This window comes from Carettochelys insculpta, chromosome 12, assembly GCF_033958435.1.
Source record: "Carettochelys insculpta isolate YL-2023 chromosome 12, ASM3395843v1, whole genome shotgun sequence".
Lineage (NCBI taxonomy): Eukaryota > Metazoa > Chordata > Testudines > Carettochelyidae > Carettochelys > Carettochelys insculpta.
In genome coordinates this window covers 5,383,001-5,405,187 of record NC_134148.1, presented here as the reverse complement: position 1 = coordinate 5,405,187, position 22,187 = coordinate 5,383,001, and the positions used below count along the sequence as shown (strand labels likewise).

The 22,187-nt window shown below is 48.0% G+C and overlaps 2 protein-coding genes across 3 annotated transcripts in view; one reads left to right on the top strand and one right to left on the bottom strand.

Annotated features, from left to right (window-relative positions):
- On the bottom strand, nucleotides 1-2,313 carry LOC142019544 (actin, cytoplasmic type 5). Its single transcript, XM_075006586.1, has 2 exons — nucleotides 2,200-2,313; nucleotides 1-1,656 (listed from the first exon to the last, which is right to left on the bottom strand). Exon 2 carries the CDS (start codon nucleotides 1,643-1,645, stop codon nucleotides 515-517), a length of 1,131 nt encoding a protein of 376 aa, XP_074862687.1. The 5' UTR covers nucleotides 1,646-1,656; nucleotides 2,200-2,313; the 3' UTR covers nucleotides 1-514.
- Nucleotides 2,314-2,506: 193 nt separating this feature from the next.
- Nucleotides 2,507-22,187, top strand: part of ARID3B (AT-rich interaction domain 3B) — a 57,566-nt gene continuing 37,885 nt past the window's right edge. For both annotated transcript variants that reach the window (XM_075007037.1, XM_075007036.1), the window contains exons 1-3: nucleotides 2,507-2,602; nucleotides 7,764-8,408; nucleotides 20,270-20,341. In XM_075007037.1, the coding sequence (XP_074863138.1) occupies nucleotides 7,845-8,408; nucleotides 20,270-20,341 (636 nt within the window). In that variant the 5' untranslated portion in view covers nucleotides 2,507-2,602; nucleotides 7,764-7,844. The remainder of the gene's footprint in view (nucleotides 2,603-7,763; nucleotides 8,409-20,269; nucleotides 20,342-22,187) is intronic.

Sequence of the window (22,187 nt, the reverse complement as noted above, 5' to 3'; positions counted from 1 at the left end):
TTTTAAATTTCAAACCACAGAAGTTTATTAGTTTGCCTTATACAAGGAGCTGTCAGTGATACTACAGTCATCACCTTTAAGGTCAGTTAGTTACAAATCTACTTTGGAGATGCATTACATGAAAGTCACATCATAAAGCCTTAATCTAGTCCCCAGCCCCAGAAAATGTATAGCTAAGGGGAAAACAGAAGGTCACTAGTCAGCCACAGGAGAATTAAAGCCTAACAGGTAGCTCTCTCCACTAATACTGGTAACTGGAACCTTGGTCACACGTGCAACCGGTAACAAAGCTTAAAGATGCACAGGCTATAGTTACTACACAGTACATCAAAGGAAGAGTCAAGGTAAACCTAAGGGAGGGGAGGGGAAGGTAGGGGAGGAAGTCAAACAATATTGGTCCAACATGAAAGGCTTTTGAAGGGCAAAGGTTACAATAAACTACGCCATTTGGTAGATATCTTTGCCCCGCAGCTAACCCCACCAGCGGAGGTGAGCGCACCCGCCGGGACCCTCTTTAGAAGCATTTACGATGGACAATGGATGGGCCAGACTCATCGTATTCCTGCTTGCTGATCCACATCTGCTGGAAGGTGGAGAGAGAAGCCAGGATGGAGCCCCCAATCCAGACGGAATATTTACGCTCCGGCGGGGCAATGATCTTGATTTTCATGGTGCTGGGCGCCAGGGCCGTGATCTCCTTCTGCATTCTGTCGGCGATGCCGGGATACATGGTGGTTCCTCCAGACAGCACCGTGTTCGCATAGAGGTCCTTTCGGATATCCACGTCGCACTTCATGATGGAGTTGAAAGTGGTCTCGTGAATGCCACAGGACTCCATCCCCAGGAAGGAGGGCTGGAAGATGGCCTCCGGGCACCTGAACCTCTCATTCCCAATAGTGATCACCTGCCCGTCGGGCAACTCATAGCTCTTCTCCAGGGAAGAAGAGGAGGCGGCCGTGGCCATCTCCTGCTCGAAGTCCAGGGCCACGTAGCACAGCTTCTCCTTGATGTCGCGCACGATTTCCCTTTCGGCCGTGGTGGTGAAGCTGTAGCCTCTCTCCGTCAGGATCTTCATGAGGTAGTCGGTCAAGTCCCGGCCCGCCAGGTCCAGACGCAGGATGGCGTGAGGCAAGGCGTAGCCCTCGTAGATCGGCACCGTGTGCGTGACCCCGTCCCCGGAATCCATGACGATACCCGTGGTACGGCCCGAAGCGTACAGGGACAGCACCGCCTGGATGGCCACGTACATGGCCGGGGTGTTGAAGGTCTCAAACATGATCTGCGTCATCTTCTCTCGGTTGGCTTTGGGATTCAGGGGGGCTTCAGTGAGCAGGACCGGGTGCTCCTCGGGGGCAACCCGCAGCTCGTTGTAGAAGGTGTGGTGCCAGATCTTCTCCATGTCATCCCAGTTGGTGACGATGCCATGCTCAATGGGATACTTCAGGGTGAGGATGCCTCTCTTGCTCTGGGCCTCATCCCCCACGTAGCTGTCCTTCTGCCCCATGCCCACCATGACGCCCTGGTGCCTGGGGCGTCCCACGATGGAGGGGAACACGGCTCGGGGAGCATCGTCCCCAGCAAAGCCGGCTTTGCACATCCCAGAGCCATTGTCAACAACCAGGGCGGCAATTTCTTCATCGGCCATTTTGAGTTAATCTGAGAGAAAAACAGTTAGGGGGAAAACGAGCAAGGTTGTCACTATCCGACTACCAGCCCTGTAGATCCTACAGCAACTACCATTCAGGCAAGAGAACAAGGATCAGGGGCCAGAAGATGCCTTCAGAAGCACAGCTACAGGCCTGCGCAGGGAGAGGGACTGAGAACGTGCGACCCCAGGGAGCGTCCCTGACTGCTCACAGGACCCGACCCTGCTTTGTCAGGCAGCGACTACCCCGGGGACCGGCCGCACCCGAGGCAGGGGGTCTGGGGCACTTTTGCCATCCACACCATGCGGACCCCGGGGCTCACGCCCAACCCCCAGCGGCACCAGGAACTGAGGCAGGGTCAGCGCGCCCACACATGGCCACGCAGCGGGGCTGACGGCAGCCTGGTGGCGCCAAGGTGTGGGGGGGGAGGGGCGGCCTGCCGGGATCTGCTTCCGCCCACGCCCGTAGCACCGCGGGCGAAAGGTCCCGATCCCCGGACCTGCGAGGGAGCAGCTCGGGCCCGGCCCACCACCCACCTCCCCCTGGCTGGTACCTGCAGGAGCCCTCACACACGCCGGCGCTGTGCGACTTCCCCACGCAGTCAATAACACCTGCCTCCAGCAGCGCTTTATCACCACCGGAAACGGAAACTCGTGGTCGGTTCCGCGCGCCCATTGGCTGCTGCTAATCACCGCCCTTCTCCTCACCCCAGTCCCGTCCCTTTCCGAATACTTCCTCCCGGCAGGTCCCGCCTCCTTCTTCCGGTCAGCGTGCCTCTCCCGTCGAGGGCGGGGCGGCGGTGGCGTAACTTCCGCTGGCCGCCCCGCCCCCTCCGGCCCCGTTTCCGGTTCTGCTCAGGGGGCGGGGGAGGGGTGACGGTCAGAGTGGAGTGGCTGCGCGCGGGCCTGCAGCGACCACCTCCCCTTGCTCCGGAGGAGGGAACGGCCCCGCTGCTGGTAGGAGTGGGGTGGGCTGGGTGTGAGGCCGGGGTGGGGGCTGGGTGTATTGCCAGGCGGTGGGGGTGGGGCCTGGGGCTGGGTGTGAGGAAGGGTCGGGGTGGGGCTGGGTATGGGACCAGGCACTGGGGGCTGAGGCTGAGCGTGAGGAAGGGTCAGGGCTGGGTGTGAGGCTAGGCTGTGGGGTTAGGGGCTGAGGCTGGGTGTGAGGCCAGGCTGTGGGGTTAGGGGCTGAGGCTGGGTGTGAGGCCAGGCTGTGGGGTTAGGGGCTGAGGCTGGGTGTGAGGCCAGGCTGTGGGGTCAGGGGCTGAGGCTGGGTGTGAGGCCAGGCTGTGGGGTTAGGGGCTGAGGCTGGGTGTGAGGAAGGGTCGGGGCTGGGTGTGAGGCCAGGCTGTGGGGTTAGGGGCTGAGGCTGGGTGTGAGGCCAGGCTGTGGGGTTAGGGGCTGAGGCTGGGTGTGAGGAAGGGTCGGGGCTGGGTGTGAGGCCAGGCTGTGGGGTTAGGGGCTGAGGCTGGGTGTGAGGAAGGGTCGGGGTGGGGCTGGGTATGGGACCAGGCACTGGGGGCTGAGGCTGAGCGTGAGGAAGGGTCAGGGCTGGGTGTGAGGCCAGGCTGTGGGGTCAGGGGCTGAGGCTGGGTGTGAGGCCAGGCTGTGGGGTTAGGGGCTGAGGCTGGGTGTGAGGAAGGGTCGGGGCTGGGTGTGAGGCCAGGCTGTGGGGTTAGGGGCTGAGGCTGGGTGTGAGGAAGGGTCGGGGCTGGGTGTGAGGCCAGGCTGTGGGGTTAGGGGCTGAGGCGGGGTGTGAGGAAGGGTCGGGGCTGGGTGTGAGGCCAGGCTGTGGGGTTAGGGGCTGAGGCTGGGTGTGAGGAAGGGTCGGGGCTGGGTGTGAGGCTAGGCTACAGGGATGTTGAAGAGCTGGTTATGAAGGTTTTGGAGAGTCTTGTCAGGAGGGGAGAGAGTGGTTAACTTGCTGAGTTGTTTTGGGTGGGTGTGGTATGGAGTTGGTGACGGGGCTGGGGAAGCTCTTGGGGGGCTCTGTGAGGAGAGGCTTATGGGTGTTGAGGTGGAGCAGGTTGGTTGGTTGGGGGCATTCTTTAGGACTGGCTGCAATGACTGGCTCTGGGTTAGTGCGATATGTTTGGAGTTAGTAACAGGGGAGGGGGATTTGGCTTGGTAGAAGGACAGGCTGTGAGATTGGTTAAAGTGAATGACCATGGTGGGAGGAGTTGGCTAGGCCAAAGGCGAACAAACTTTTTTCCTCCGGCCCCACTGTTTGTCCCTGCAATCAGCAGTGGCCCACCAACCTGTCTAATGTAATCCAAACTGACGGACATTTCAGTTAGGTACATATGGCGGAAAGAAAAAACTTTCAGCACGTGTAAGAAAATAAGTCTGTAGAATGTAAAACCTTTTACTAATCAGTGTATAAATGTGAAAATATATATATATATAATAGGTACCATTTGAGCATTTTTAATTAGATGGATGAGCCTGAGACCCAGCAACCGCTTCTGCTGTGCTCCCCTTACAAAATTTCACCTCCACACACGTTGTGCACCCCAGGGTTAGGTGACAAGTTGTGTGTGAAAGGGGTTAATTAGGTGGCTGGTTTTTCAGGTAAGTAGGTTACGGTAGCGAGGTGTGAGAACTAGCTGTAGCAGGGACAATAAAAGTTTGGGAAAGCAAGAACATTCCATAGTGGAGTCTGTCTGAGACTACAGGGAGCACGAAGTGTTTTGTTTTACTATTCCTTTCTAAAGTCAGATCTTCTCAGAGGAGCTTTAATTGTATATTTTCTCTTCCAATGTTTTTTTCTGTTTCAAAATGTCATTTTTATAGCCCCATCCAGTATTGTCAGAGCATTACTGTGTGATTTATTCCCAAAATTAGGCTTTATTAAAACAAAGAGTAAAGGTTTACAAAAGCCATTTTGAGAATATATCTGTATCTATATCAATATATGTCATTAGTCAAAGATCAAATGGGAAGGCGCTTTCTGTAATTGCTCTTTGTGTATGGAAACCCACATGAATTTGGTGACAAGTGTCACAGAGGTAGCTATCAAAACAAAAGGCACTCAAGTAGCACTTTAAAGACTAGCAGAATAGTTTATTAGGTGAGCTTTCGTGGGAAAGTGCTACTTGACTGCCTTTTGTTTTGATAGTGTATAGACTAGCTCAGCTTACTCTCTGTTACTATTCAACATGAGAGGTAGCTATGTTAGTCTCTATCTTCGAGAACAAGAAGAATTCCTGCTGCCTGCTTCATTAGATGGTCTTTGCCCACAAAAGCTTATGCTCCAAAATATCTGTTAGTCTGTAAGGTGCCACAGGGCTTCTTGTTGTTCACATGAATTTGGGTTAGTGCTTGAGTATGTGAAAGTTAAACTGAGAAGTTTCGCTGACCAGAGTTTGTTGTAAGTCAAAAAACTAAGCAGATACTAATGCTGGAAGGAGAATCTGGTGTTAAAGCTATTTTCTATAATAGCAATAGGAGAATTTAAAGCAACGATTCTGATCTTGTACTCTCTTTTGTAAATATCTTTATGTACTTAAAACACTCAGAAACGTCAAATCTTTTTGCAGTCACATTGATGCCTAATCAGGTTCTGGTTACTGTATCTTTGGTTCTGGAGTGCTTTGGGTTTCAGATTAATGTCAGACTATCGAGAAGAGTGAGTAAATCTTGGTATAACTTTTCATGTGTTATTGTCTCAAAGATGTGTGAGACACTCTGGAACCGCATACCAGGGCTTGTTTTTCTACATCTGAGGTGTGTTTACCTGATATTAATCACATACCAATCACTTATTATTGCATTGTACCTGAGGCATGTATTAACTGCACACCCTGCTGTGTATTGCTACATCTGAGGTCTAATAGATGACACTCTAACATGCCTCAGGTGCAGCACTACACAGTTGTTGTGTTGTGGGAGTTGTACATGTATGCGTTGGGTTCAGTCATAAACAGTGTGGTTTGTGTGTGGTATTACAGTTCACATTCTAGTTCATTATTATTGTACCAGCGATGAGTATGTATGAAAATACCAGTCCCAGGCTGTGTATTGTGCCTAATACCTTAACTACATGACAGATGATGCATTATTGTTCCTGTAATTTAAACTGCGTTGCTTCACTTTTAAGCTAAAAGCTCTCAGAGTATGACAGTTAAGAATGCTGATATACCTGTTATTGGAATTATTCTATTTTGTTGTATCATAGTTGCTTAATACAGGAAATGATTTGCAGAGAAAAACTTCTTCAGCATTGTAATTTACTTGCACAATTTAAAATCAGTTCCAATGTATTATATTTGCAGAAGATATTGTTGAACGTTTTTGAAGGAGAATCTAGGGCCATCTAAGTGTTTTCTCTTATTTTGGAACTGTGTGGAACTCAAACACATTAAGTGACCTGAGCTACAGAAGTGTGTTTTCTTGCATTTATCTATAGAGCATTAGCAAACTATTCTCCTTTTTAAGGACCTTGTGTTGATTAGCTTGCATACAACAGTGCTGGTAATGTGGGTGGAAGGAGGATTTCCTTAGTTTGTTTGGCTGCCTTTCCTTTGTTTCTTATATCTATTGACTCTGTTCTGATTTATTGGTAAATCTTGAAGGGCAGCTACTTTACATGTTAGATTTGCTTTATTTCTGATTTCTGTCATAATGCCTGGAAATGCACATTTTCCTTTAGCCTTTAGAAATTAGGAGAACAATCATTCTCCCAGGATTTGCCCAGTTTGTCAACTGTATACCTGGCTTTAGCAGAGACAAATAGACTTTACTCCAGAGGTGCCTAAAGAAGGAGGGCAATGGATGTTGTAGGTCACAATGGAGGGATAACAAAGCCTAGTGCCTCCTCCATTACAGTAACAGTGCGTCCCAGCTTGGGGCGCGAGGTGCACTGGCAAAGCTATGTGTGGTGAAGGTGAGAGGCTAGAGTAACAGTAAATATGAAGGTCTCACAGAGCTTATGTGGAACTTCTGTACAAAATGATGAGGCCATGATGTAACTTGCAAAGATATAACCTGTATTTGGTACAGGATTATAAATATGTTTACTGGAAAGTGCAACACATAGTGGCAGATGAGATCCGGCCCACCAAGCCTTTAATCTGTGCTGCCCCTGAAGCAGGGAGCAGCGCTGCTTAAAGCAGCTGGCTGCTCCCTGTGGTGCTCTGTGCTGCCGAGGGGGCAGAGCTCTGCCTGTGACTCCTGCCCCTGCATTCTCTCTCGGCTTCTTATTGGCTAGAAAGCAGCCAATGGGAGCTGAGAGATTTTGCCAGAGGTGGGGTCAGCGCACAAAGCCCTTCCCTCCCAAAACAGAGCCACATGGAACAGCCAGAGGGCTGGGGCTGATGTCAGGCAGGGAAGCCTCCCTGAAAGTGCTGTTGGCCGGGAGCTGCTTAGGTAAGCGCCTCCCAGCAGATCCTGCACCTGCCATGTGTGCCCCCCCTTTGCACTCCCTCCTTGCCCAGGACCGAATCCTCTCCTGCACCCATACGCCGCCTGGAACCTTCACCGCAAGCCCATGCTCCAGCTCGCCAACCAAACCCTAGGTCAGAACTCCCTTTATGACCCTGCATCTGCTCCTACACCCCTCCCCCAGGCCAGAATCCTTCTGTATCCATACCCCGTCCTGGACCCAGAACCCAACCCCCTGCGCCAGATCCCTCTACCCCAGCCTTCCTTTTGCAGTCAGTCTCCATCCCAGATCCTGCATGCCCTCCATAGAAAAATGCCGCCCTTGGCCAATTACCAAATCTTGGAGTGGCCCCCCATCAAAAATTATTGCCCATCCCGATGCAGTACGGTTTTTGTGATGTGCAACTCCTTCAGAGAGTATATGCAGTAAGATGGATTTCAAAATTAATTGCAAATATCCTAATTGGAAGTGTGGTCAGTGAAGAATATGCCCTTAGCGCAGTCAGCAGTTTGCAGTTTGTAAAACTGTGGTTATGCTGTCGTGCATGGGGTTTGAAATTACAATTAAACACGCTGAGAGTTGATTGCAAGTTTGAATTTGAGGCTGCAAAACTCTAGTTGACTATTTCCTTGTCTCCTAGCCTGGAAAGAGGACTGGCTTTGCAGCCTGCTTATCCTCTGCAGGGAAGAAGATGAAGGTGTGTTATAGTCACACAAATATCTATTTGTATTTCAGCTGTCGACTGATCTCTGAAGGTTGGGGCTTGAGCCCTGCTGGGTAGAAAAGCTGTCCTTTCACAGCCATGCTAACTGCGGGATGAAGCTAGAGGCTGTCGTTGAGCAGCTGCAGAAGCAGCAACAGCAGCAGCAGCAAGGTCCTCTGCAGATGGATTCCCGAGAGAGGCAGCAGAGGCAGATGAGAGAAGCCCAGCTGCTTTATACTCAGCAGCTGGCCACACAGCAGGCTGTTCTAGCCGCCACATCTGGCAGGGCTTCAGGCAGCCCAGCACTCAGTCCTTTGGCCAAAGTCCCTCCTCCAGTTGGGGCCACACAAGCATTCGATCAGAGCAGTGTGACCTCCGAGCTGGAAGAGGAGGAGGAAGAAGAGGATGAAGAGGAGGAGGGCTTGGAAGATGGAGATCTCGACGATGACACTGAAGTGGCTGGGAAAGATGCCGGTTCTACTCTGAAGTATTTTCATTCTCAAAAAGTTGCCCATCGTAACCAAAGAGTGGCTTCTACCTCAAATCCGCTTCCAGCACCAGGACTTCAGCGGGGACATCAGGGAAAGGAAGACCAGGATAAAGAGACTACTAAGCAATCGTATTCTGGTTCCCCATCTGGGCGGCAGGCTTGGAGAATGGATGAGCAGCTCAAGCAGGTCAGTGCTGAGATCTCTCGTCTCCTAACAAAGGCTTTGTCTGTCAAAAGTGAATGTGGTACTTGTGAAAGGGGCTACGTTTGACACGGCTCTGCGAGAGCTGCTCTCTAACTGTCTGCAGAAGATGTAATTTAAGCCCCTTATCTACGTGTGTTAGCCCTGGTCAACAAAGGCCGGGGCTAGTGGTGGAAACGGAGCTGTGGACTTTGTGGCTCATTCAGTCCTTTGCATTTCTGCAGAGCCTCTTAGCAAGGGACTGGTTAGTACCTGTAGTTGTGATGACTTCTGATGCTGGCACCTGTCTGCTAGTAACTGACTTAACTTACTGTACATACACCAACCGTGAGCCCTCAGGTAGTAAAGACTGTGTCACTAAGTCCCTATGAACTTAGGCTCAAATTCTGCCCACTTCCTAGTGAGGCAAAAGGTCCACACCCCATTACTGATTGAGCAGCACGGCCATTTTGTATTTGATGCGTGGGTGTTGTATCGATGATACGTGGGTTGAATCAATAATTGCTCATGCTTGAAGCTGGAGGGCCAGGAGCTTTTCGCTTTACTGTCTGCTTCATCATAAATGGGCATTTTTTTAGTGTAGTGCTAGGGAGCGTTATGCTTAAAATTAGCGTTAGGCTGTTCCTGCACCTAACAGCGCTCTTTTTCTTGCGTGGGGTTGGGATTAGCTGCAGTTGCTCCAAGCTGTCGTGCTGCTGAGTTTGGGTAAGGGTTCCATTGAGTGCGGGTTGAAGGAACTTGGCTGTCGATGGATCTTTGGCTATAGACAGAATTTCTCCCTTGCCACGCCTGTGAATACATAGGACATTGGAGCTGCTTTATTAACATTTGCTCTGAGCGCTGGTGGTTCAAAACCTGGCCTTTAGATGAGTGGTTTTCAAATTTGTTGTCTCTCTATTGAGTTGGAAAAAACCTGATGCCCGTGAGCCAACGTAATTATGTATATTAATCAGCGTGCGGGCTCGGGGCTGGGGCTGGGGCTGGGGCTGGGGATGAGGGGTTTGAGGTGCAGGGTGGTTTGGGATTTGCTGTAGCAGGAGAGGGCAAACCCTGGACTGTGGTCCAGATGTGGACCATGGCTTGTCTGGATCCAGCCCCTGTGGCCTGGGGCTCTCTTCCCTAGCATCCGGCCCCCATGAGGCAGAAGGTGGGGAGCCCTGAGCCTCGTGTCCCGAATTGGGGAAGCTGGGGCTGAATCCAGTCCACAGGCTCTGCCCGGTGTGGGCAGGAAGTAGTGACACCTGCTGTTCCTGCTCCCCCTCTCCCGGCTGGGGGAGTGGCAGCTCAGGGCTCCCTGGAGAGGGTTTTCTCTGTGCCCGTCTCAGGCACAGCAGCCTCACTGCTCTGATACCAGCCAGTGAGAGCAATGGGAGGGCAGTGCTGGAAGAGGCAGGGAGAAAAGCCTCCCTAGGGAGTGTTTCTGCTCACTTCTGTTCCCCAGCTAGTGAGGGGTGACAGTGGTGACACAAGGGGTAAGTGCCCCTCCCCATTGCCCAGATCACCCCACCCTGAGCCTGTTCCTGCACGCTTCTTCCCATCCAGAACCCCCACGCCCCCCCGATCTTGCACCTTTCTTCCCACCCAGCCTGCCCACCATCACTCTGTTCCTGCCGCCTCCCTCCCACCCAGACCCCTCCTGACCCCACCACCGCTGCCCTCAGACCATTTATGCACTTTACCTCTCACCCAGCTCCCCCAACCCCAGTCCACTCCTGTTCCCTGCTTCTGGGCAGCCCCCTGCCCACACACAGAATCTTGAACCTCCCAGTTTTGGCCCCACCATGGGCTCCCAGAAGAGTTAATCTGGCCTGGGGGAAGCCCCGAACCTCAGCCCCCCCTGCCCGTGGTGCTGGAGCATGAGGGGAGTGAGTTGTGAGGGTTTTGTGGTTTTTTTTACTTCTCACTTTATATGCCATCACCTCCCCCCACAACTAATTTTTCAGTGGCCCCGACATGAAAAGGGTTCGCCACCCTGGCCTTATAGGTTGGAGCAGGGGATGAAGTACTTGGAGTGCAGGAAGGGGCTACAGATTTGGGATGCCTGAGGGTTGACGCAGGGAGTTTAATTCTCAGGGTTTGAGTGTGAGCTTATCTCCAGTGACTCCTAGTCAGCAGTGATATTAAGGCAGGCTTCCTTCCTCTCCTGGCACCACTGGTTGGGCTATGTCCTGGAAGTGACCAGCAACAAGTTTGCCTCCTAGATGAAGGCATGCAAATGTTTCTGTGCATGGCATCATATCACCCCCCACCCAGCTCCCACCAGTGCTCAGATCGCGGCAGCATGCAGAGCCAAGTGGGGCTGCTCCTGCCTAGTCGCCAGACTTGCTGCTTTCTGCGTCTGGGATGCAGTGCAGTCTGGGGTGCCAGGAAAGGCAGAAAGCTTGCCTTAGCACCCCGGCTGGTCATCGGGTCAGTCGACAGCAAGGCTTCCCAGCACCTGACATTCTGCGACCCAGCCCTGTGTTGTGGAGTGCAATTTGAAAACCGCTGCCTTAGATACTGGGAGTCAGAGGCAGGAGGACTCTGCTTTCCACCCTGAGGGGTTTTTCAATGGGGATTGGATTCTTATTTGACCTGCATAACATGACACAGGTCATGGACTATCACTCAGTAATTCCTGAAGCAAGCTCGTATCCCAATTGGCTAGCAGCCATGTTGAGGCCCTTGGCAGGACTCTGTGGAAGTTGCCAAGTCAATGGTAAATGGTTTCTGACCCTCCCTTCTGGGGAGCATGCTAAGCAACTGTGCTGCCTGGGGTTTGGCAGCTTGTCAGGTGATACTTTAAAGTGCTTCTTGCTTGCTTGAGTGTCTTACAAGTGGCTAGCTTGAGTGAGGAGTTCCTCAGGTGGTTCTCGGGAAGCTGGGGGTGTGTGTCATCCAGGTGAGGAAGTCTTTGGAGAAATTGCTTCAGAACTTGCTGGGGTTTCAAAGCTAAACCAGCGTATGGTGAAGGCAAGACTAGTTCCCTTTTTCCTGTCTCTTCATATGACCTAGCAGCCACGGAGTGCCAGCCCAGCAAGGGTTCGTAGTGGTACATGTTACAAAACGAAAACCCAGGACCAGAAGTTCTTTCGTACTTGCTGCTGATTGTGTTGAAGTAGAGGGTTGGATTTTCATGTTGACCCGTTAGACGGTTTTTGCTTCTGGCTTTGGTAGTGCAGCTCTGACCCTTTTTGGCCTTTGGCATGATGCTTTCCTGTCTTGCAAGGAGCTGTGGAGTTTAAGTTAGGGGCTCAATTTACCGCTCACAACAGCCCCTGAGTGCCACTTTGTAGTCCTGGTGGTTTGTCAGACGTGCCAGGTCTGGTACTCAGCTAATACGGTAAACCCTCAATTTAATGGACTAATGGGGGAGGGGGGTGTCCATTAAACCCTAAAGTCCGCTAAATACGAGGGTTTACTGCCCACCCACCCCGTCAGGCTCCCCCAGTCCCCCTCCTTCCCCCAAAAGCCTGGGGCTCACCAGACCACCCTCGCTGGAGGAGCTGCTGGAACCCACCATGTGCTCCTTGTACCAGGGGTGGGGTGTGTATGCAAGTGCCGTCTGCCTGCATGTGTGCCCCACCCCTGGTGGGAGGAGCACGTGGCGGCTCCAGGTGGTGACAACCCAGGCCACCGTGGCGGGTTCAACCATGGCAGACTACGGCGGCTGGGAGCAACGCCCCAGTAAGTCCCTTACTTTTTTTAGGTGGTGGTGAAGACGGGTCTTTAGGATTTTACAGGCCCTGATTAAGTGGGCTTCAGGAACAACGGGGGGTTCATCTGGTTTTCCCGCAGCCCACTAAATCGGGGTCTGTAAAATCGAGGGTTTGCTGTACCTCTGGCATAAGATTCCCCAGGTAATATAGTGCTGTTGGGTCAGCTCCCCCGGCTTACATGCTTGCAAGCTCTCATCCGTGTTGCGCTTCGTCAGTGCTCAGCTCCATGATCTGCCTGACTATAGTGTTGCATTAATGTGGCCCAGTGTTTGTAAAGCACTTTGACAAGAACAGATGAAAAGCACTATGGTTGTGCAAAATACTGTTGGTGAATCTTGCACGCTTTGAGTAGGGTAACTACCCTAAGTTGATCTGTTTATGCCCTCGGTTGACGTTTCCATGTCAGAGAGTGAAAATTGAACTTCAGGGGGGTAGGTTATGTCTGAAGCTAATCACATTTAAGGTACTAGTAGTTTTACTGCTGACTTCCTATGAAATAGGGTCAAGTCAGTAGCAAGTAGCTTGTGTGCTGATTTCAGGATGCAAGAACGGAGGAGGCAGACATTTTGCTTTTGCTATTTAAATGGAGGGAGGCTGTTTTGTTTTGCTGGCGAGGTAAAATAACTTAATGCTTGTGTCTTTCTATAAATAGCAGCATTTAAAATCATTCATGCTGCAGTATTTGGAAGCTTTGTAATACTAAATCGCTCCGTTTTGTCCTTTACCATTTACAAATGTTTCTCTTCCTTTTTGAAAAGGAACCTCACATGTGTTTGTTTGCTTGTGTTTGCACCAGCATCATCTGTGATCTTGGTATCATGGCAGGGGAAGGGGCTGATGAAATGCTGCTGTGACTGCAGCCAGGCAGGATTACTGTTTTAAGATTGTGGAGCCAAAATATTTTAAAATTGGATATAATTTTTTGCAGTGGTATTTTTAACGCAACAACAAAGTGTAACAGATAATGGGCACAATTTTCAGAAATGCCTGACTCCTGTTGGCTGTCACTGGAACTTAAGCACAAAAGTCACATAGGTGCATTTTGAAAGTATCTTCTGTTTCTAATCATCCACAGATGTTGAGCCTCAAGGAGGTTTACTAGCAGTAGACAACCTTTTTAGGCTAGATCAAATTTTGAGGGTAAACTTTGTGACAAACTCATGACATTTATAGATAATATTTAGCTGTTTTTGCCATTAGTTATGGAATGGAAAATAATGTCCTCTTGACAATATTTCCTTTTTTTAAATGGGGCCTTCCAGAAAAACGTCTACTTCATAGCATAAGGCTGAGGTCCTCTGGAAAGGATCTAGTATAGAGCAGTAACAAGATGAATAATACCAGCATTGATATCTAGCTACTTTCAGAGACCTATTCAGCTTCGGACACCTAAGTAAATAATTGTAGAACAAGCCGGCAGACAAAAGGGCTGGCTCAGCTTCTGTCACCGGCGGGCGGCGGGAATCCTGTCAGCACAAAACAACAAGGGAGCGTTTGCTGCTTGTCCTGGATTGCAGTGCCAAAAGAAGAGCAGAGGGATGTGTTAGGCTCAATCTCTTCCAGCACTGCTCGAATCCTGTGTAAATCTATCACCTCTCCGACAGCTGAGGTGTCCCCTAGCTCCTGTAGAAAGGGAACTGTGGGCTGCATGTGAAGAGAAATGAGATTTTAATTGTGTAGGTGAAAATGTTGCTTCTAGCAGACAGCTGGATGTGGGTTCTTGTCTGGTTTTTAGCATAGCTTGGCAGTCTCTGTGGTTACAGGGAGCGCGTTGCTGCTGAGCAGATTGTAGCCAGTTTGGTTCTGCTACAGCCTTTTCAGCTCAGCTCCCAGAAAATCCTCTTTGAACTTGGTCTGATGTGTTCAGCCTTACATTGTACTACTGCAATAGATATCAAAGTGTATATATTAGTACTCATATCCCTTCGTGGGATATAAATAATTAGGCCAAGAAGTGTCTAGTGATCTTGGGTGCCTCAGTTTCTGGATGCTTGATACCCATAAACACTACTGAAGGTCCTGATTTTTCACAGGATTGATGCTCAGGATCACTTATAATCAAGGTGTCTCGGGGTGGGTGTCCAAAACCACTAGTAGTTAAACTTTTAGAATGCTTATTACCTGCTTTCAAACATTCTAAGTTATGACTTCAGTGTGACCTCAGACCTGGTCTGTCATCAGCCATTTGCAGAGCAAAGAGAGCAGATTAGGAATTCGGGTGAAGAGTAAATCAATTCAGAAGGAGAAAAAGTCATTCAGTTCTTAAGAATGAAAGAATTTGTTTTCATGCAAATGCTCTTTGCAGTAAAGAGAAGTAAGTCAAGGTGCCATACAGGCAGTGGCTAGTACAGAAAATTTTCCATTACATGACAGCTTTTTAAAAGTGGAAGTAGAAATCAATATCAAAAAGTGTGCACTGACTGCTCCAAATAGAGGACAGGGCATTTATCATGTAAAATAAATTCATTTGTTCCCATGATTTCCAGTCCCTTTGGATTACTAGGTATCTCCTCTGAATAGTACCCCACCACTTAATTTTATTTATGGTATCTCGGTAAGCCACAGAATTTCTGCCACTTTTTCCCAGGCCAGCCAATAATGAAATAAGCAGGCAAAGCAGGTAAACGTCCCAGAAACAAAGATGCCATTTTTGTTCAGTGTCCAACATCAGACAGTAGGGAAATACAGAAAAATAATGGACTTTTACTCTGCGGCCAGGTTTTCACGATTGAGTGCATACGTGCACTTATTTGGGTAAATGTGTACTGGTACCTGATGTGCAGGCACAAAATCTGTCCCCGGATTTCTTTTTAAAATGATCTAGAAGTCAGCGTCTCTTGGTCTTCACTGTTCTGTTGGCCCTCTTCTCGTGGAAAATGGGTTTTTAGAAATTTTTCAGTTGGATCACAGTATTCCAATTTCCAGGGAGCAGATCTGGTGCTGATTTAGCTCCCATGTAGCTCCGTCTGCAATAACAATTTTGGCTCAAGTATTTGCCTTTAGAAGTGCCTGTAGTTTGTTGTTCCAGTGGTACTTTATAGGTATTTTTAGACTAGTTGAGACTGGGTGATGGTTGCTGGGAAAGGCTTTTGGGTCTTTTCAGGGAGAACATGGGAAATCGCTTAGCCTCAGGGTGGTGCAGATCTCTTCCCCCTAGCTACACAAGAAATCACAAATTTCTTTGAAAATTGAATATCAACATTGTGAAATTAAATTGCTCGTACTTCGGTTTTGGGGTGTCACTCCTCTGTCCCAAGGGGCTTGATTCAACAGTATCCAAAAACTGTGATCTTCTAGTCTTCCATTCCAGTGTTTGGGTTGGATTTCTGTGCCAGTGGGAGTCAGGCAATTGAAGGAGCTGCATGGCTGGGAGAGGGTTAAAAAGGAATCTTTATACAAAGGAGCAACTGACTAATGCTGAATTCATGCATTTCAGTCCTTCCTTTTCTCACTTCCTCCACTTACTTGAGATCACTAGGATAAGAAGCCGTTTCAAAGCCAAAGATGTTGAATTGTGCTGTCTTGTTAGGAAAAGTGGTTTGGAATTTTCTTCTCCTACAAAGTTTTACCAGACAGCAGAAGGTGTGTGTGTGTGTGATAATTATAGCTTGGTTCTTACAGAGCCTGAAAGTTTGCAGCTCAGGGCAGTAATCCTGATCTTATCGGTGTTTTGTCGTACAACAGCTTTCTTTATACTAGCATCTGTTTCACTTCCTAGGCTCAGACCCACCCACAAAAGGAATTTCTGCTGATTCTCTGATAATCCTGAAATCACCCCTTTGTACATTTTCCCATTAACTCAGTGTTTGCTGTTAAGATGGTTGGATAGGGTAGAAAAGGGGTTTTCACAAAAACAGTTAGCTTAGTTTCTAGGTAGATGTTTGTCATTGGGAAGCCAACATGATGTTTGAAGTCTGTCCAGAAACACTAGGACTGAAATAATAGCAATGGAGGAAGCAGATCAAATATGAGGTACTTGGACAAAGTTTGAGCTCCAAACCAGTCTGTCTCCTCATTTTTATGAGCGCTAAACTTCAACAGCTTCACCCATAATAAATACACCGTTGGACTTTAATTCCAATTTCATAGTCTCATAAACCTTATCAGACCACTTGTTAATTTTTCAAAAGAACTTTGTTATTTAAAACTTTGAGAGGTTTTCCGTGAGGTGAGACTCATGCCACAGACACAGGTGCTTTCACTTTGTGGTGAGCCTTTAGGTCCTGATCCCTTTGGGTTGGACATGGTTTTGGTTCTTGAAAACATTAGGCTCTGAGGGTTGGTTTATTAGTACTCTTGAGTTCTAAACAGCCCAGTCATGGGTGGTTTAGGTGAATAATTTGGAAATTTGGGGCTTGAAGAGGCTGGAATAAAACCAAGTTGTTTGCAATGGTCAGTGATCTGTTCTAGTAATTTATTTTTGAGGAAAGGGTTAACCCTGGTTTTTGTAGGTAGAAACTGAATCTGCTTTTGACATCTGAGCTCCAGTTTAATAAGATATTCCAGGTGGTTAGGAAGTAATCCTAAAATAGCCCATGCTCTAATTGCTTCTAAAGTCAGGCCTATCTTCTCTGGGGAGAAGCAGAATATTTTGATAATTGACGAGAGTCAGGGGTGTGTTTGGGGATGGGGCCAAGAGGGATGGGGCAGGCAGGTTCTGGGGCAGCCTGCCGACTGAAAGCCCTTTCTCAGGAGCTATTTACAGAACTCTCTGCCTTTCTTCCACTGATACAAGATGTCAGAAAGTTGAGCCAGGCTACAGAGTGTTCTTAGAGTTTTTTAGATGTCAGAAACTTGAGGTGAAATCTTGTTTATGATATACCAACTGGTAACTGTAGAAACAATTGTTCCTCAAATTCCCTTGGTAAAGAATGGGGAGAAAATCAGTACCGTATTCTTTGATACTAATTTAAAATAGTACTAGGAGGAAGCAGAAAGCATCATCTACTGACCTATTAAAAACTGCTTTTGATGCCTAGTGGAAGTGATATCGATTTCTCAGGCTCCTGTTGTTAATGGAGAGAAGGGTCTCCCAGCATAGGGTAATTATGTTTTCCAAGGAGGAGTGCAAATTGGAGCTGCAGAATCTTGTGCAGAGCAAGATACTCTGTCCAAGATGCCTTTTGGTAATATATAGGATCATTCATTTGTCAGTAATCGTGCAGCATTCTCTTCTGTAGCCAGGTGGCTGTTTGTTTTCTTTCTTCTGTGGTTTGCAAGTTTCAGGTGGGCTCTAGTTGCTAGTGGTGGTAGGACACTAAAAGTCCGGCTGGTGGTGGCTTATGCGAAATCAGTTGAAGGTTCATGGTCTACTTCCCAATGAGCTGGTTTCTGACCTCACAAAACTGGCAGTGCAAGCGTCACGATTTGGTATTATTGTTGGCAGTCTTGGTAGGAAGGCCAAAGAATGGTTGGCCCTTTCAGATCAGTCCAGGTGTGAGGACAGTTCAGTCAAGGTGTGAGGGCAGGGGAAGGTTTGCCTATTGTTGCCCAGGCTGTGGACCTTTTGGATGGATAGACATACTTTATTCTCCAATATTTTGAACCTGGCACTCTCTGCTACCCGGAAATTCTCTATCCCCAGTGACTAAAGAAAAGAACTTTGCTTAGTCATCTTATCCCTCTGCACTGGTTGATACCCTATTGCAATCCAGAAGCCGCCCTGTTCGCATGGAAGTAACAGTTGCTAGAATTTGGTTTAACTCTCCTGGGTCCCATGTACCGCTATTTTCCTGAGTCTCTATCACTGCTAGTTGCACTGCCAAAAGGTGCCCATCTCATCCAGCCACTTGGTCACAAGCTGAAGTGTTGCAATGAGAGGGTTCATCTCCTTTTCACATGGACATAGTGATCCTTTCTTGCCTTTGAAGTGCTTTCAGATCTGCCGATGAAGGGGCACGTAAATCCTACTACTTCGTGTTTTGATATTGTTACTGATGTCTCTTAGGAAAGAAATTTAACCTTTAACATTCTAAAATTAAGGAGTTTTTAATAGAAAAAAATTTTAATAAAGAATTTAAGATAAGCTCTGGAACGTTTTTAATGTTCCTTGCAGTTTTCCTGGTTGTAAGCTCTTTTCAATGGAGAGTTGTTGGCTAATGTATGGTACATATAAAAGGTATATTTGGTTTAATCTGCTTTTCATGCTTCCTCTCTGCTTGGGGGAATTTATACCTGTTCTCTCCTCCTGGACATACAAAAAGTAAAATGAATACAGCAGGTATGGCCAAGCGTTAGGAATATTCCTATGCTGAATTTGTGTGCTAATGACTTATGTATGCAGCTTTAAAGAGATGGGGGTCTGTTTTCAGAAGATGGATGCTTACCACTCTGGGAAAAATAGGCTCCTTTAAATTATGTCAGCTTGGGCACTCAAAAGCATGAGTCACTTTTGAAGAGCTTGACATGTTTTATACTCTCACTGTTTGTCTAGGTTTGTTGTTGCTCCTGGTTTTCTGACTTCTCATCAGCAGGATGTTAGGAGCAGCTGGATGTTACCATAATTAGCAAAAATGTGTGTTTAATCTCTGTTAGCCAAGGACACCCAGATGAATCCTCCTGTGAACAAAACCTGTCTTCAGACCCCTTCCTGGAGAGGGATGAGAATTGACTTGCTGGAATAAACAGCTGACATAACAGAAGTGGCAATAATCCCCAATTAAATATCTTTCAGCTGATGGGGCTCACTGGATAATTGACTTTCCAGCAGGAATTACTGGCTCAAACTAAATCAGCAGGCATTAGGGCAGCACACTGCTGGTTTTGGAAGGGAAAATGTAGCTTCACTTATCTTTGACAAGTGCTATTCATCTTTGTAATTCAGTACATATGTCATGATCAGACTGCTTGACGATTTCAGATGTTAAAGCAATTCTAATTAAACTATTTTTTGTTCTGAAATCTAGTCCCATATTCCGTGCCTTTCCATAAGAAAAGGTGCAGTGCGTTTGTAACCAGAATGACAGACGATCAGACTCACTGTGCCGCTTATAATTTACTAGAGCACATGACTCAGTGGCTTTCTGTACCTAGTAGCTGTGCACTTGTGACTTAAAGGTACCTACATGCCATGCTGTATCTCCCTTCTGACCTCACAACTGTGGAATAGCCCAATGCTGCCTTTGACATTTTCCAGTTTTGGCATGCGTTTCTCTGTAGTGATTTGTCAAGCAAGGGAGACCCAAATGGTGTCCCTGTAATGCCTAACATGAAGTGCAAGCCTTAATCCAACGGAGTTGAGCTTTCCATCTCCTTATAGGTGGTCAGATTATAACAGTCCTCTATCTAGTGCACGCGACGACGGGTACAGGTGGGACCCAAACTTATCTGCCTTTTCCCATCCCCGTGACTTATTCTTGGAGGTGCAGTAGAGGAGATCAGGCTTCATGTTTTTTTCCAGCCTGAAGTAGGGTATTGCCAGTCAGAGGATAACAGAAGGGATGAAGCTTACTTAGCATGATCAGGTTGACAAGAATGAGTGCTTGGCACCTGCTGCTTTCATTATGAGCTCTAGAGACTATAAGTAAATGCACCTGTGTAAGGGTAATCATACAGTAAAAGCTTCATTCTTGAGCTTGCTCCTTGTTTGACCTTGAACCACGAGTGAAGAACTTTGAACAAACAGTGAACCTGGTTACAGTGAGACTGAATGAAGAGATCCCACACTTCAGATGTTAGATCACAGATGTTTAATAGGTGACAAAATGTACCCATTAGTGTGGGTCAGGAGTTTTCCAGCATTTGGGCTGGAGGAGGACAGGCATAGCTAGCTTCCGGCCTGTAGTCAAAAAATAAAATTGAGAAGAACTGGCAGGCTGAAAATTTCTGCCTTGGGTCTTCCAAAATGGGAATTTCTTGGGAAGCTCCTTCATCCGATCTAAGAATAAATGTTATTTAAAAAATACAAATATTTTTCTAGGGAGGGATTTCTATTTGTCAGCCACCTTTTGGGGTCACGCATTCTTGAAAGCTTAATTAAAATACAACAAAGTTCTCCACTTAAGTTCTGCTCTCCATCCTCCTGCTTTGCTCCCTCCCTGCATCAAAATACCTCGCCTGCCATATGTAAACTCCCTATTGGGAATTGCTACCATAAAGCAAGGACCCTTTCCCCATGGCCTACTCATTCTCTCATTTCTGTTGCCTCAGAACGGAAGTCTGACTTGGAGCGAAGAAGCTGATGGAGGCCGAGGAAGAGAAATCTCCCGAGATTTTGCCAAGGTGAGCCTGTCCTATCATTGGATTTTACAGTGTGTGAAGCTGGGGTTGAGGGAGAACTTTCAGCATGTTCCTCATCTCAGTTTTGTCAAGGAATTGCTAATCGCAGACTGTTCTGCTGCAGTTTGTGGAAATGGGAAGTGGGGACTTTGTACCCAGAAATTCACTTTGCAACCCCTGTGTCTGTGGACTGGCAGGTTATTGCTGTTGATGGCTGAAAGGCAGCTTTCAGTAAAGCGTCCTCACTCTCTGTTTTGATACATAGCACTTTTGATCAGCCCCTCTCTTAGCTTAGCGGTCTAAGATTCAAGCGGTCTTGAAACTGATTGAGCAGTTTTGAACTGTGGATCCTGTCAGACAAACAATGCATTTAATTTAAACTAGTTCTTTTTGAAGGAGTGTAACTAATTGCTGTGCCAATCCAGTGATGCATTTCCTTCCCAATAGCTTAATGTGTGAGACGTGAGCAACAGAGGAAATGACCCAATAAACTCATTTTCTTGTGGAATAGACAGTTGTTCAGTGGCTTGAGAGAAAGACAGACACGTGTTTATCCAGTTGAGGCTTGGCTTTTTCATTGATCTCCTTCCCGAAGAGAGCAGCTATGGCTAGCAGAAGAAATGGTGTCCACGACACACTTCATTTCTTCTCCCCATGCTGGACTTTTTGTTCCTGTTTTAACGCCTTGGAAATTTTTCTGCTAGTGATATTCGCACTGTGTGTTTCAACCAGTCACAGTGTATCTTGGAGTGTCCTCCAGAGGTGAAAACTGGATTCACTGTGTAACAGTTGCATGATTCTCATACCTGCACTTTTTCTGAAATACCAGAGGGTGATGCTAAGAAACGTACTGACTTACCTGAATAAACCTGATATGAAATTGTTGAGAAATATTTAGTCAGAAACACAGGCACTTTGCTAAAATATGTCTGCAGCACATTGGTTGTAGTCTGATTGCTAAGGTGTGAGTGTGTGTCCTATCTGATTTCAGAGGTGCAGCTCTTTGCTAGCTCAGTTTGGAAGAGCCATATCTTTTCTTTCATCTCTCCCTTCAAGGCATTTCAGAGATTACTATGTAAGTGGAAAACTCCAGGTCGGGAATAAAGAGGTCAGAAGTTGTACCTCTGTAGTGCCTTTTAGATGTGGAGTGGAGGAACTCATATGCTCTGAAGGCTGATGGACACTATAGATTTAGATCATCTTAATTACGTTGCTCAGAGCTGTGAAAAATTTCACCCCCTGTGCCATGTGGTTAAGCTGGCCTAAGCCCTGGTGTGGATCGTGTTAGGTACCCTTCCATTGATCTCTGAGTAGTGGGCTTAGGACAGGGACAGAAGAAACCCTCCTGCTGCGGTGGTGTCCTCACCAGTGGTGTGCAGCCTGTGGGCTGCATGTGGCCTGTCGCTGTTCCATTGCAACCCATGCGCCCCTTCCCTGCCCCCTTATCCTCTGCCCCTTGTGCACTGGGGGCCCCACTCCCCTTCCCTTCCAGCACTTCCCGAGCGCCACAAATCGGCTGATTCGTGCCCTATCCCTTCTTCTCTCCTTCCGCCTCAGCTGATAGGCAGTGCTCAAGCTCTGGGAGGGAGGAGGAGGAGTGGGTGCAGGGTGCAAATCAGGTGATTCTTGGCATTCCGGACGTGCCAGGAGGGAAGGAGAGGAACAGGGACAGGACGTGCTTGGCTGAGGAGGCAGGGGTTTGGTATTATAAAGTTAGTGTAAATGTTTCTTTTCCATTATTTGAAGTTGAGGCCCATTTTCTTAATATGTGAACGATCAAAGCAGTTCTGCTTTTGAAATATTCAGCGTGCCATGGGGTAATGTATTTAATCTTATTCTTCAGGACCTG

What these genes read in the sequence shown, in the direction of transcription:
- LOC142019544 (XM_075006586.1), bottom strand. Translation starts at nt 1,645, where the DNA reads ATGGCCGATGAAGAAATTGCCGCCCTGGTTGTTGACAATGGCTCTGGG.